Below are 15,182 nucleotides of genomic sequence, written 5' to 3'. Positions count from 1 at the left end.
CCACAGAGCCACTGCTGGGACAAGGAACACAGCCCGGGGTGACTCAGGGCCTTGGCTGCTCTGCTTTGCTTATGGATGCAAAAATATTGATTTATTTACGTGTTGTGCAGGTGCATTTATGGCTCTGTGGTGCTTCCTCACCCCCAGTGCAGGGGCTGTGAGGCACTGAGCGTGTCCTGTGCCCCATCCCAGCAGCATTCCCAGACTCTGGGTTGAGATGAGGGGCACTTCCAGCCCTTCCCAAAGCCATGGCTGTGCCCTGGAGGGGCACAGGATGAGCATCATTCCCATCCTGACTTTTCCCAGCTCCCTCATGCTGCCCTAAGGGCTGGACCTGTGGGTTGTGATGAGTTTGTCCATCCTGAGCCAGAGGATGAGCAATGCCACTACTGAGGGGACCTGGAGTCACCTCTCTGCCCACGGGAGGTCCTGAAGTGGAGGAGCCAGAGCCACCAGCTGGGCTGTGGTGTGGTTGTTTCAAAGTGTTACAACAGGAAAAACTCTGGTTTAATGAGTGCTTCAGCTTTCATGGAATAGAAGAGTCTTAAAGTTAATTGAAACAAGCTGGAAATGTAATTTTTTTCAGAGTGAACAGAGGAAGCTGGGGGAAAAAAAGGCTTTGTGCTGTTCCCTGTGCCATTTGCTGTGCAGCGCCGTTGCTTCAGGCTGGAGCTCTGTCTGCTGGCCAAGGCAGCCCCTGTCCCAGGGCTGTCGCCTTTGCAAATCACTCCCACTCCAGGGGAAAGAAAGAAAAACATATTTATAGCTCAAAAATGCCCATAAAATCACAGAACCATAGACTCACAGAATGGTTTGGGTTGGAAAGGACCTTAAAGCTCATCCAATTCCACCCCCTGCCATGGGCAGGGACTCCTCCCACTGTCCCAGGCTGCTCTGAGCCCTGTGCAGCCTGGCCTTGGACGCTCCTTGGGTGCTTGGGAGTGGCTCCAGTTCTCTGGGGGTGTTGTCATAGAGTCCCTGGTGGATGATACAAACCCTGCTGTGGACACTGGGGAAGGTGTTACAGGGATTTTCTCCAGTCACCACTTGTGACATGAGGTGATACCGATGGCACTGGGGGATGCTGGTGGTGGGACACTGTTGGTGACAGGAGGAGTGCTGCAGGCACTCACTGCTCTCCATATTTTCCGTATTATTTCCCAATTTTCCATTTTTTTTCCCTTCTGTTTTCTAAAGCAGTGTGAGCCACAACTTTCCAGGTGCAGCAGTGCTGGTCCCTGCCCTCTCCCACTGCCTGGTGCTGGGCCTGGATGGTGCCTCGTGGCATGGCCATGACCTTCCCTTTGGCCCTACAAGTGAGGGGCTGAACCTGCCAAACCCATTTTTTTCTTGGATTTTACCTCTTTCTTACCATTTTAGCGAGGTGGGGATGGAGCTCAGCTGGAGGAGAAAGAAGCAGCGGATTTAACTTGGGTTTTAGGAGCAATCATCTGACCCAGCACCCCTTGAATGGCTTCAAAACAAGAAATGAGAGAAAAATCCTCTGACACAGAGCACTCTCCTCATTTACCTTGGTCTATTTATAAACTGTTTGGAAGGGTCACGATAACCCAGGCAGGATGCGGTGTCCCTGCGGGGGACATTCCCCAGCCAGGGATAAACTGTTTGGGTTATTTAGGATGTGTTAAAGCTGCTCCCAGAGGCTGGAAAGTTTTGCTAAGAGTGAGATTGGGAAGAGCGAGGGGTCTGGCTTGATGGCCCCAGGAATGCATCCAGGGAATTTACACTGGGTTTAGGATTCAGGAGAGCTGATGGTTCAGGGAGCTTCAGCAGCAATTCAGGGCAGATAACACAAGGTGAGTGATGTAAAAGGGAAAAAATCCACCCACCAGCCCAGTCCAGAGCTGATGTGGCCGTGGAGCCAGGGGGTCACACTGCAAAAGGGCAAATCCATACTTGGAACAAAGATCTTTGGGTGTGGGAATGACCCTGCAGGGCTGGATTCTGCACCCCTGCCAGCGGCTGCTGACCCCCCCCGTGTGGGACCTGCCCACCATGGATCAGATTATTTTATGATATTCTTTTACTCTTCCCTTTCTGGGGCTGCAGAAGGGGCTGGCTCCGAGGTCAGGGCCCATGGGGCTCCTCAGGGGTTTCTGTGTCCCCACCCTGGCCCCACTTCCCCTTCTCCACTTGCAGCCTCTTGGTTTTAGTGTCCCTGCCTGCTGCAGCCTTTACATCCATGGGCCTTATTTCTGATCTCTGCATCCATTTCCCTCTGGCTTCAAGCCTGTGACCTCTTTAGCTGGTTTTGCTTTCTTTTTTACCAGTTCTCCTCTGTTTTTGCAGAGTTTCTCTAGGCAAGGCCAGTGCTGCAGGTATGGTACACTCCATCCTGGAGCTGCTGGAGGTCACACTGGACCCATTCTGGGCTCTGAGCACCCCACAGCTTCCCCCAAGGGACCATGGGTGGTTCAGGCACCTAATTCTGGTTTCCCAGGGTGCTCAGAGGGGGTTTGCCCATGTCTGGGATGCAGCTGCTGCTCCTCAGCCCTAGAAATGTTCTGGCTAAAGAGGCAACATGCAAAAAAATTGAAGGAAAACCCTAAAATGGTCACATAAGTTGGTGCCACCTGAGCTCCGGGGATGCCTCCTGGTGGGTACCAAACCCAGGGGTGCCCAAACCAGTCAGAGGCTGGTACCAAAATCTTGGCTCAGGGTCACCATTCCCCCTCTCCCCGGGACGTTCTCTGCCCTCTCTCCGTGTGGGAGAGGCCGTGTTTGTGCAGGATTTGCATCCGTGGCCGCAGGAAGGGCCGTGGCACCGCTCGTCCCCATCCTGGCCCGGTGCCTGTTTCCTCCCCGCGGGGCCCAGCCAGGGGGACCCGGCCTCGGCTCCCGCAGGGACACGGGGGACAGGGCTGGTGGCCCCAAGGCCCTGGGGAACAGGGCTGGTGGCCCCAATTTGCTCCCACATGGCCCCCCATGCACTGCCCTGCCCACTGCCCTGCCCTGCCCGTGCCCCCCTGTGCCCCCCAAGGCACAGCCCCCCCATGCTCACAGCCCACACACCCCTCACCTGCAGGCAGCCCCCGCATGGCACTGCCCCACACAGCCCCCACCCCACGGCAGTGCCCCCCATGAAAAACAACCACCCCAAAAAATGACCTCTGTGCCTGCATGTCCCCCCCAGTGTGTCCCCTCCCCAGGGCACACAGCAGCTTGTCCCCTCCAACTTGGGGTGCTGGAGGTCCCCACACCAGGGCCAGGGGCAGCTCAAGGAGATATTTTGGCCAGGAACATGAGCAGGTTTTCCATCATCCTGTCCTTGTCCCTGCGTGGGACTGACACCTCCTGGTGCCATCCTGCCCTCCCCAGCTTCTCCCCAGGATTTTTTGGCGGCCACTCCAGACTGAACCTGTGATTTTGGAGTTTGCATCGACACCAGGACAGTGTCCCCAGCCCTGCATCACCTTGTCACCTGCATGGCCACCTCATGGCTGGCAGTGGCCAAGCTGCCCCTCCAGATCCTCATGCCCATGTGCCATCCAGCTCCACCAGCACCCCGGGGGTCCCAGGCAGGTCTGTCCCACGTCCCCACTGTCACCAGGAGCTTGTCACCCTCTGCTCTGGCAGCACTCTCTGTCCCCATCTCGGGAGGGGTTTAGAATCCCCATTTCCAGGGCAGGCTGTGCATCTTCCACCCTCCCTGGGTTTCCTGCTGTGTTCTGGAGGTTTCCTGTCCCCCCCTCACCCCCAGCTGCCCCCACGGGGTGCTGGAATGGCTCAAACTCCTTCCCAGTGACAGCAAAACAGTTTTTGCCTGGGCTGGTGAGCCCTCGAGGGGGGTGGCAGCTTCTTGCTTCTCTGATGTTGCATCGTTCAGAGTTTTGGAGGACACTGTTTTGTTTGGTTTTTTTTTAATGGTTACCAACCACACTGCTTGGGGGAAGCTCTTCCTTCTCAAAAACCCAAATTAGCCAGAAGAGCATCGCTCTTCATGGCTGTTGCCAAAACGCCTGCCAAGCTCCTCTGGATGGGATCTGTGCTCTGGGTCAGCCCGGCCTGGCTTCCCGACCCCGAGGGCAGTTCCCAGCTGCTGAGTGCCAGCTCCACACATTTGCAAGGATTTGTTAGGCAAATCCCGCTGGCCACAGCACAGGCACTTCCAGCTGCCTGGCACGGGGCTGGGGAGACTTTGTGGGTCCAGGCTGTGGAGATTTGCTCAGAAAATCCCTTCCCACAGGTGCACTGTGATGCACCTAAACACCCCAAATTTGGTGTTTCCCCCCCTTATTTTCGGGGCAGTGCAGCTGGGCTCACAGAGCGCAGGTTCTGGCTGAGGGCTGTCAAAAAATAGGAGCTTGAAATAGCTATTGAATAGCAAGAGATCACTTCGGGCTGCTCTGCCTTTACCAAATGGGCTTGTTTTGGGGGAAAAAGCCCTGGCCAGGTTGTGCGAGTGCAGGTGAGAGGTCGGACGTGCCAGGGCCTTCATCAGGGCTGATGGAAAGGTGAGTGCAGCTGAGGAGGAGCCTCCGCGATGAACTTTTGTACTGCTGCGTGTGGAAAGCCCCCACTGCTTCCTGCTCTGAACGGATGGTTTTCCCCCGGGGAGTTTTTGTGCCCACACCAGAACTTGGTCCCACGGCGGCCGTGCAGCCCGGCCCTGGCTGTCCCCGTGTCCCCGTGCTGCAGGGACAGAGCTGCCAAGGGGCCAAGAGCTTCGGGAGGGCTGGGGACAGAGGAGCAGGAGCGGCCGCAGTCAGGACCTGCCCAGGGACAGACAAACCAACCACTCTGGAGTTGCTGGTTTTTTCCAGACTCATTATTTTTCATGGACTCACTCTTTCCCCCCGGATTCCCTCTATTTTCTCCCTGTTTCCCCTGCTGGCAAGGGGGAGCACCCAAGCACCGCGTCAGCCCCAATTAACCTCTCTCGGCAGCGTCACCGCTTTGACCTTTAGGGTGACGGGTTCCGGGCTAATGACTAATGAATGACACCCCGGAGGGTGGGGATGTTTTGCCGGGGCTCTCGGGGGTGTCGGGGTGATGAGCTCACCGCGCTGCCCCGTCCCGGCCGTGACGGCAGCGGCCGGGGAGGGCTCTGGGCAGCAGGGGGACAAGGAACCGGCCGGCAGCGGCCATCCCATGGCACGGGGAGAAGGAAGTGCCGCCCAGGGCCACTCCTCCTCACCATTTCCTCTCCGGGGCCGGTTTCTATACGGATGAGAGCGGCGACAGAGGAGCTGCCGGCCCGTCCGAGGCCGGAGGGTGCGCTCGGCGGGCGGAGGGAAGCGCCGGTGACCGGCCCCAGGGGACGCCGCGGGTAACATCGCCTCCCCGTCCTGCTCCCCACCCCTCAGGGCTCACCAGGGCACCCCTCGGCTACTTCAGCTCCGTCCCTGCCACCGCCTCCCGCGAGTCCGCACTCGCTCCTCTCCACCAAAAGCCGCCTCGGTTTTGCAGGGATGCTCCTGCTCCCGATGGTTTGGGATGCTTCAGACTCTTCCCCTCCGCTTGCTGTCCTCCCCTTCGGGCTTGGCTTTGGGGCTGGGCCGGCGGGGTTTGCTGGCTGTCGGGGGGTTGCTGGCTGTCACCCCTGTCACCCTGCGCCGTGTTGGGGGCGGTGGGTGCCTGCACCGCCGGGCTCCGGCCCGCGGTCAAACCGCGCTGCTCGGCTCGTTCCCGGACGGGGCCCCCGGGCAGCTGCGGTTCGGGATGCCGGGGCCGTGCTGGCCCCTGCCGCCATTCCGGATCTCTCCTCCCAGCCACTGAGCCCTTTATCTGCAGCTCCCGCTGCAAGGGGCTGCTTCCTTCCACCTTCCCCGTGGGCATGCTCCCTTTTTGGATGGAGGGTTTGGCTTCCAGCTGGGGGTGGGGGGGATATCGATCTTTGGGATTTCCCGGCTGTTCCCTTTTCCCAGCAGGTTTGCTCATCCAGAGAGGCTGAGGTCGGGGTGCAGCCTCCTCAGCCGGGTTACTTTAACCAGGGACACGGTTCTCTGCTGGCCTTTCCTGCCACCAGGGGCTTTTGCCGCCTGTCCGGGGGCTGTCCCCGTCCCGGTCCCCTCTCCCAGGCTGCCTCCGGCTGCCCACACAGGCTCCTCTGTTGTGGAAACGTTGTTTTGGAGCAGCAGGGAGCACGAATGCAAACACTGCAAGGGCTACAGCAGGAGAGCTGGAGGCTTCCCAGGCGTGTTTCCAAGTGCAAGTTTTCCAGCGGTGTCCAGGCTCGACACAGAACAGAGATCAGCAGTGTTTACACGAGCACTGGGATGCTGCAGACCGAATTCCCAGGTTCTCTTTGCTGTCGTTCTCACCAAATATTAAAATAAGTTGCCGACACTGATTCCTTGCAGGCTGGCACAGCCTCCTGCCCGGCCCTGACTGAGTGTGCAGGGCCTGCTCTTAGAAACTTCCAGTCCTATGTAAATCCCAGCAGGTATTAGGGACTGAGTCATGGCATTAACAAGGTTGTTATATTCATGACTGGACGGAGTCCTTGCTCAGGATGGGGTTTTGTCTTTCCACCCTGCCTTGCTCGGCTCATCTGGAGGGTTGGCCATCCCACACCAGTGGGATGGATATGCTGCTGGGCTTTTGGGAAAGAGGATCTTGAACATCTCCCAGCTGGTGAGCACTCAGTTCTCACGATTCCCCATGGGTCTTGTAGGGGCTTTGGGCTTTCTGTGTGTACATGGCAGTGGGAGAGCTGGCTCTGGACTGTGAGCAGCCAAATCCCTTCATGCTTCAGCTGGAGCAGCTCCTGGCTGTGGCTGGCAGCGTCCATGGGGAGTGTTTGGGGTGTCCCGTTTCCCTGCCAGGAGCAGCCTCCCAGTCCTTGAAGGGAGCCTATGAAAAAGAGAGACAAAATTTGTAGCAGGTCCTCTTATGACAGGACAAGGGGTGGTGGTTTTAAACTAAAAGAGAGTGGCTTTAGATAGATATAAGGAAGTTTCTTAGAATGAGGGTGGTGAGGCCCTGGCAGGGGTTGCCCAGAGTGGCCGCCCCATCTCTGGAAACATTCCAGGCCAGGATGGATGGGGCTTGGAGGAACCTGGTCTAGTGGAAGGTGTCCCTGCCTGTGGCAGGGGTTTGGAACAAGATGGTCTTTGAAGGTTCCATCCAGCCATAACTATTCCATGATTCTGTGAGCCTCTCTTCTCTAAAACTTTTCCTGTAAATTTCCATAGCCTCTCCCCTGGCATTTAACCAACCCCCTCTTCACCTGCAAGGGCTTGGGGCTGAGAAAACTTCCCCCTGGGTTTGTGGGATGTGTGTCAGTGCCTGCAGGGCTTTCTCATCCCTGGCTGAGCTCTGTGGTGTCCCTGCTCCCTGGGGTCTGTGCTGGTCTGGGCTGCAGGGGCTGCTCCCCAGTGGCTTTGGGGACAGTTGTCCCTTTGGGGACCTGCAGCACTATCTGAGCAGGGCAATGCAGGATGGAGAGGAGCAAGGGTGTGACTCCAGGGTGGCGTGGGACAGCCCAGGCTCCCAGTGGCATCCTTTGGGTGGCATCCCAGTGATGGTGGCATCCAGCCCTCCTTCCTGGAGGCCTCAGGGCATCCTTGTCAGATCTCGTCTGGCTGGTTTTGCCTTTGCACACCAAACCCTGCACAGGGTCAGGAATTAGGTCAGCAATTAGCACTCGGGGTTAATTGCTGCACAGCAGTGGCAGGTCCAGCGATGAGGACTGGCCTCAGCTGGCTGCCCGCACACGGTCCCGAAATTGACTCGTGCACGGAGTGGGAGTGAAGCTTTGCGTTTCAGAGGAGCCAGGGAGGGCTTGGGGTGAAGCGAGGAGGCAGAGGGAGCATTTCCCAGTGCCTGTGGCTCTGCGCAGCCCCCGGGGTGCCCTCGGGCTCGGTGGGTGCCGGCGGCCGCGTTGCGCAGGGGAAGTAAAACCTTGTCCAGAGTGTGACTTTGTGCAGGTTGCTGACTTCCTGCTGAGCTGGAGCGAGTTAATAACAAACTTCCAGACCTCCTTGTTCTCTCCAGAGTCGTGGTGCTTTTGGCAAGACCCGGTGTTGATTTTTTAAGGACGGCTGATGAAAGCAGCTTTTCCTCACGCTGCCCGTGCCGGCTCCCTGCTCTGGGGCTGGCAGTGTCACAGCAGCAACTGTGCCTTGTGTCAGCGCTGCTGCAGCCCAGAGGTGTCAGAAAAACGCCCTCCCACCATGGCACAGCTGCTGCCACCACCAGCCTTGTGCCAGGCAGGGTCAGGGCAGCTCGTGGAGGTGGTCATGGGGCTGCATCCGACCCTGCAGAACTCCCAGAGGCTTCCCTGCTGGGTCTGTGCCTCTTTGTCACATCCCTCTGGCCTCTCCTTCTCCATGTTTGCCAGCTGAGGTTGTCAGTTCAGGTGTTATCCCAGGATGACCATGTCCCTGAGCTCTCCTGTGCAGCGCCAGGGTCTCATGTGGCAGCCCCTGTGTCCCTCCCACATGTCCAGGGGTGTGAGTGGGCACACAGGGCAGGGAAGGACTTGGGGGGGGCAGGGTTGGGGTGCTGTGGGGTTGCCCTGCTCCTCTCCCCACAGCCATGTGCTGCTGGCAGGCTCAGACACAGCCACGCTGGTTCTCTGCAGCCCCTCTGAGCCCTTCCCGTCCGGGGGCTGCTCTCATCTCACCTCTCTGCCAGGCACAGGCAGGAAAATCCTCCCCCGGGAGATGCCACCACAGCCAGGATGGCACCTACAGCAAGTTATTCCCACCCACAGCCCCAGAGGTGTCCGTGGGTGGACGAGGGACTGTTCCCACAGGGTGTGTACGTGCCTGTGTGCATGTGCTGGCACAGAGGTGGGGCTTTGTGTCTTCCTTAAATTTAGCAGGTGTAGGGCAAGACGACTGGGCAGCTCTGGTTCAGACCACAGGTCAGTCTGTCCTGCTGTCCTGCCTCCTGCTCACAGCAGAGCCTCTGGCTTTGGCCCCAGCCAGCTCTGACCTTCCCTTCTGCATCTGAGGGCAGGGTTGGGTGTGTGTTATAACATCAATTTACATTAATTTACACTGAATTTCACTTGTAGTTTTGCACATCTGGCCTGTCTTCCAGAAAATCAGTTTAGGTCTGAAAGTCTCTGCCACTTTGCCATTGCTGATTGCTGCAGCTTTCTGCCCGTTAGAAAGGGGGATACCTGTCTAATTCCACTGCTATCAATCAATTCCTGATGTTAGGAAAATTGATTTTACATCACTCCTTTCCTTTTTAGAGAGAAGATGATGTGAATGGCTGTAAGAACCAGACAAGATGGAGGAAGAGCTGCCCTGCTCTGAGGTGGATGGAAAAAGTGTCCTCAGGGATCTGGGAGTGGAGATGCCCTGCATGGAGAGCAATCCCGTAGGAGGCACATCTGGAGCAGAGAAGGATGCAGGAGAGGTGCCCTGTGCTGAGACCAGCACAGAAGAAGAGGCTCCTCGTGACCCAGGAATTGTCTTCACTGAGGGCAGCATGGAAGGAGAGACGCTGGGCACTGTCAGAGATGGGAAAGGGGCGATTCCTGGCACTGGCAGTGACAGGGAAGAGGAGATTCCCGTCACTGACAGCGATGGGGAAGGGGAAATGCCCTGTGGCACAAAAGAAGAGGCATCTTGCTCTGAGAGTGACGTGGAGGAAGTGCCAGATGCTGTAATCCCTGCTGCTTCCAAGAAAATAACTTCTATTTCCTCTCCCCTGCGGGCCATCGTCCGCCTGCGCCGGCGCTACCAGGGGCTGAAGAAAAGCCGCCTGCATTTAGAGCTCCCTCGGGAAAAGTCTGCGGAGTTTGTCCACACCAGGCTGCTCCAAAGGCAGCTGTCCCTGAACAGAACTTCCCTGTACAGCCCTTCCATGTCCTTCTTTAATCAGTCTGGCTTTGAGAGCTCCCAGTACTTCACCTTCGACACGTCTGTGGAACATTACTCCGTGAAAAAGTGCAGGCGGAAGAAGAGCCGGAGGAAATCCAGGATGGTCCTCTACCCGGATAAAACAAAAAAATACCTCCCAGCAGAGGAGAAAAGCAAAGCAAAGCGCTGCCTCCTCTTGCTCATTGCCATTATCTTCTTCCAGATCCTCAATGCCATAGAGAACCTGGATGATAACCTCCAAAAGTACGACCTCGATGGTTTGGAGAAAACCATGCACCGGGAAGTATTTGGGCAGAAGGTTGCTGTGGAAAGCATTGCGGAATTACTGAAAGACTATCTGGCTACCCACATCCACAACAAGCCTCTGGTGATCTCTCTGAATGGCCCCACAGGGGTTGGGAAGAGCCACGTTGGCTGGGTGCTGGCCAAACATTTTCGCTCTGTCATGGACAATGACTTTGTGCTCCAGTACTTTGTGATGCACCACTGCCCCAGCGGGGTGGCTCCCCTGACCTGTGAAATAGATCTGTCTAAGAAGATTTCTGACATGGTTACCAGAGCTGAAATAGAGGAGAAGACCCCAGTGTTTATTCTGGATGAGGTTGAGCTCATGTCCCCCGTCCTGCTGGACACTCTCAGCCGATTCTTTGAACCCAATCAAACCAACGAGTTCCTCAATGCCATCTACATTTTAATAAGCAACCTGGGAGGTGCTGAAATCACAAAGTTCGTTATCCAGAATGCATCCACTGAGCTCCTGCAGCAGCAACGGGGAGCTGAAGAGCTGCTGAGCATCATCCAGCCAGTCCTGATCAGTGTCCACCCTCTGTGGAAGGCTGCAGACATCATCCCCTTTGTCCTTCTGGAGAAGTCTCATGTCATAAACTGCTTCCTGGAGCAGATGAGGAGGGAAGGGCTCTACCCCGACCAGAAGCACATTGAGAATTTGGCAAATCAGCTCAGTTACTACACTACAGGAGACAAGCAATACTCCAGGATGGGCTGCAAGCAGGTTGTGGCCAAAGTCAACCTCCTGTAGGGATTTGCTGCAGAGACCAAGCCCTGCTCTCGGGATTTGCAGAGTTCTGTGCTCATGAGGAGTGTGTTACAGCAGGCTGTGCTCAAGGTGTCCTTTCTCAGCACTGCTGTGCTCAAGGTGTCCTTTCTCAGCCCTGCACTGGCTCTGCCCTGGCCCAGGCAGAGGGCTGGCAGCCTGGGCAACGTGATCTCTGTTCTCCTCCAGAGATTTCGCTTTTCCCTGATGTTCTGTGGAAAAGGAAGGGTGAGGAAGCCAGAGCCACCTCCCAATAATTGCAAGATGCTTTGTTCCTCACATTCTCATTTGGGATTCTGGTCATCGAGGAGTTGTGAGGTGGCATCAAAAGCTGCAGGATATCAATAGGATGAAGCAGTCCCTGGGTCCCTGCCCCTGCAGAATCTATCACCTCGTTCTCACTCCCTCCAGGCTCACAGCTCTTTGCTGTTCTTGGTCCTGGCTGGTGTGTGCAGAGCAGAGGCAGGGCTGGACACCTGGCACTGGGATAATTTGTGGCTCCTGCCCTCACAAACATGCAGGCACTCAGAGCCCTGCCCTCCCCAGCTCCTACGTGACCACATCCTCTGGAGAACATTTTCTGGACCTGTTCCTGAGCTGCTGCTCTTCTGAGCTCATCCCTGAGCTCACCTTTGGCACCTGCAGTGAGATTTCTGCCCTGCAGGTGTGTTTGGGCTCGCCTCAGAGACTGCTCAGCTGTGCCAGATGGTGCAGAAGTAACCTCTGGATTGTTTCAGGTCTGGTGGTGACACCTCATCCTCAGATCTCTTCTGCTTTTCGCCTCTGGGGACACGTCACTGTGGTCAGCCATTATCTAGAAAGCCCAAAGCAGCAACTGATGGATATTAAGCAATACTCACTGGAAAAGACAGTTTGGGCTGATGGAGTGGGAATCCTGGGCTTGTTCCCAGTCCTGAGAGGCCAAGAAGAGGCTCTTTGCCGTTGAGTCCCAGGTGAGATGTGGCCTGGGAACAGCTCGGGAGGAGCACACAGCCATGTTTTGAGCAAAACTGAGCAGGTATTTATGACATTGTTTTCTCAGGTTGTGGTTTTGTACAAGGTTTCTGCAGCTTGCTGTGAATTCCCAGACAAGAAACCCCGTGGATGTTTGCACTGGGGGTTTGATTCACCTCTTTCTAATTGTTGGTCTCCAAAGACTCTGTCACAAACTCCTGCTTCCAGAGCTGTTGTGAGGAATAAACCCCAACTATCCCCAATAAAATAATTCAAAGTGCATCTCTTTCATTTGACTGAAATGTGGATTTCCTCCCAAATTTCCCTTCTGGAGCCATGTGGCTGCACTGCCATGCCTGTGCTTCCCAGTGGCTCGGGTTGGGAGCTGGGCTGCAGCTTTGTGGTGAGTTTTTTGCAGAGCACCTCGATGCAGTGTGGGTGCAGCAGCTCCAGGTGTGCCCCTGGTTGGCCCAATCCCAACCCCCACAGCTCAGCAGTGCCAGAAGCTGGGTACTGCCCAGCTTCTCCATCTAAGCCACTTCCTAAATTCAAGTGTCCTCAAAAACTGACGTATATGAGCTGGTTTCCACAGCTTAGAGAGACTTCACTGCTAAGACAGTTGAGATGATTTTATCCTGGGTAGGAAACAGCTCAGGAACCAGCATTCCCCTCCTCTTTCAGCTGGGAGAGGGGCAGATGTTAGTTCTGATTGTTTTAACAAGATCTTTTGTTTATAAACACCCACCCACAGGGTGTTTGGTTGTGCCAGAGGTCCCTGGGTGCCCCCACACCAACCATCACCCTGTGCAAAATGGGAGGGTGACTTTGAGTGCAGCTGAGCATCTGCAGAGTTTGTTTCCACCCCTCTAAGACTCACCTGCCCTAAAGCAGGGTCACACCTTGAAGGCCTGCCAAGGTCTTTGCCTCCCACCAAGCTCCTCTCAGTGCTCAGAAGTGGGGCTCAGCTTCCTGCTGCGTGAAGACCACCTCATCCCTCAGCCTCTGGAGCCCCTCGTCAGACAGCACAGGAACCTCCAGGTTATGGAGAGGATTTTTCCTGCCAGAAGATAGGATGCAGGACTCAAATCCCAGCTCAAATGGCTCTTCAGGTTGTCCCCAAGGGCTTCCTCAGTTGGCAAAAGCTCTTCCTGAGTCAGGGACGCCTCTCTGTTGTGCTTGGAGCAGTGATTTGTGGCAGGCTGCTCCCACCCTGCTGCAGACACTGACCCCGCTGGTTCAGCAGCTCCAGCAGCACTGGGAGGCTGTTCCCTATCACTGCTGGCTGGGGCTCGTGGGGACACCTGCAGGTATTCTGCACCCTGCAACTGCATCCCAAAGCCAGAGCGGGGTTTGGACCAAGTTGCCTTTTTGCATTTGCGCTGGGGAAAGTGCAGGGTGGTTCCAGACAGCTCTGCAGTGAGGGTGCTGTTACTTCCCACGAGAGCAGGGCAGTGAATGAGGAGGGAAAAAGGGAATATGGAATAGTTCATGTCTTGAGAGCACAGACTGTGACCCCGCAGGCCAGTTTGTGCTGCAGCGTTCCCAGGGCCGGGTTCAGGACAGCAGATCCCGCGGGCAGGAGCTCAGATTGCTCCTGTGTGTGAGTTGGGAGGGGTTTGTTTTGTTTTACAGTGATTATGAACTCCTGTGGGCTTGGAGCGCTCCGGGCAGGAGCGCTGTGGCCGGGGTTCCCAGGGCACTCCTGCACCAGGGCTGTGGGAGCACGACTGGGATGTGCCCTGTGTTTCTCCATGGACATGGCCCAGCTCCAGCCACGGCCAGGAGGCTGCACCTACACGTTCTGCAGGAGCTCTGGATAACTTCAGCTGCCTCAGGGAGAAGAGCTTTGGATTTAAATATTCCTAAAAAGGACCTGATCCCAGCTGCCTCTCTTAATCGAAGCAGCCTGTCTGAAGCTGCCTCCAGAGGTGGGTGCTGGCTGGTGGGGCCAGCCTGGCTGCCAGGCTGAGTCCTCCATGGACTTCCCTGCACCATGGGAAGGTGTGATGACACTGGAGCAGAGCTCTCTACCACACAGCACAGCATCAGCCCAGCCACGCTGAGCTTGCCCGGTCCCTGAGCTCCTTGAGTGCTGCTGGGGCTGCTGCCACTGCTCTGTGCCCACCCAGCAGGACCCTGTCCTCTCTCCTGGTGCCTCTGGCTGTCCCAAAGCCCACAGAGGATCCGTGCTGTTGGCCCAGGGCACCTGAACAGTGTTTGCAGAGAGAGGCAAATGAAGGTGCTGCTTGCAGGGGATGCAGGGGAGTCCCATCTCCACATACTCCGGTGACCTGTCCTTGTGCTCAGGGCAAGGGAAAGCTGCTGCCAATCCCTGCTTTCTTTTGCTTTCTTCCCAACTCCTGTGGCCATCACTAAACAGGTGAGGTCCCACCAGGAAAGCAGATTTTGACCCCAGTGATGGCAGGGGAAGATCAGGGCTGCAGCAGAGGAGAAAAGAGCAAGGACAGCCCAGGTATATTAGGGCTGCAATTCTTCCGAGGGTGCAGAGGGAATGTCTGCAATGGCTTTTGAGACCATGCAGTGATGGGTGAGCCTTGGAAAGATGGAGGGAGGACGAGAATCCCCTGTCCTTGGGAAGGAGGAGGAGGGACAGGCAAATACAGGAGTGAAGCTGTGAGCATCCTGAAGAGCTGGGTGAAATGACATCCAACATTTTTCAAAAAAAGTTGTGACCATAGTATCTAATTTCTTCCTCTTACAGGATATTCAGAGGATAGCTGTCAGTAGTTACTGGGATGAGCTGGAAAGAGCTGGGGAAATGAAATATTCCATAAATGGTGGGAGAACAGAGTCAGACAGAGACAGACACAGTTTGTCTGCCCATGGAATTTGGAGGGGAAGGGGAGCTGAGAGGCACCCAAGCACTGCAGGAGCCTGGGATGGGAAGTACAAATTGGAGGAAAGGTCTGAAAGAAGGTGCTGCAGAGGAGGGTGGGAGTGAGCAAACGCACGTTCCAGAATGGGGAGGGTGAAGGGCTGAAAGGAAAACAAGCCTGGGGGCAGCGCAGCACTCACACTCCACGGGAGGGAGAGCAGCCCGGGGCTCGAGAATGGCAGACATCCCGCTGAAATGTGTAAGTAGGTGTGTTGCATATGCAAGGCATGAAGTAATGCAGGGCCACTGCTGGAGCAGTGTGGCCATATTTGGGCACCTCTCGAGGAGGGAGGAAGGGAGGGAGACCTCAGTGCTTTGCCTCCCCAGCATCCTGCCGGGAACGGGGAGCGCAGGACAGGAGCGATGGAGCCCGGGGAGAAGTTTCAGGTGAAGCGTGTAAGAGGTTTCAAATATGCAAAACACGGGCAGAAGGGAGACAGCGGTGCTTGGTTCTCCCAGCCTTCCTCGGGCAGGG

General features: G+C 56.3%; 1 protein-coding gene across 1 annotated transcript; it reads left to right on the top strand.

The window, feature by feature from the left end:
• Positions 1–5,169: 5,169 nt before the first annotated feature.
• TOR4A (torsin family 4 member A) lies at positions 5,170–11,935 on the top strand. Its single transcript, XM_082294981.1, has 2 exons — positions 5,170–5,290; positions 9,170–11,935. The coding sequence occupies exon 2, from the start codon at positions 9,208–9,210 to the stop codon at positions 10,840–10,842; it is 1,635 nt and encodes a 544-aa protein (XP_082151107.1). The 5' UTR covers positions 5,170–5,290; positions 9,170–9,207; the 3' UTR covers positions 10,843–11,935.
• Positions 11,936–15,182: the final 3,247 nt, after the last annotated feature.

This window comes from Coloeus monedula, assembly GCF_965178545.1.
Source record: "Coloeus monedula genome assembly, chromosome: 21".
NCBI classification, from domain to species: Eukaryota; Metazoa; Chordata; class Aves; order Passeriformes; family Corvidae; genus Coloeus; species Coloeus monedula.
Note: the sequence above shows the minus strand (reverse complement) of the source record. Positions and strands in the feature narration are given on the sequence as shown.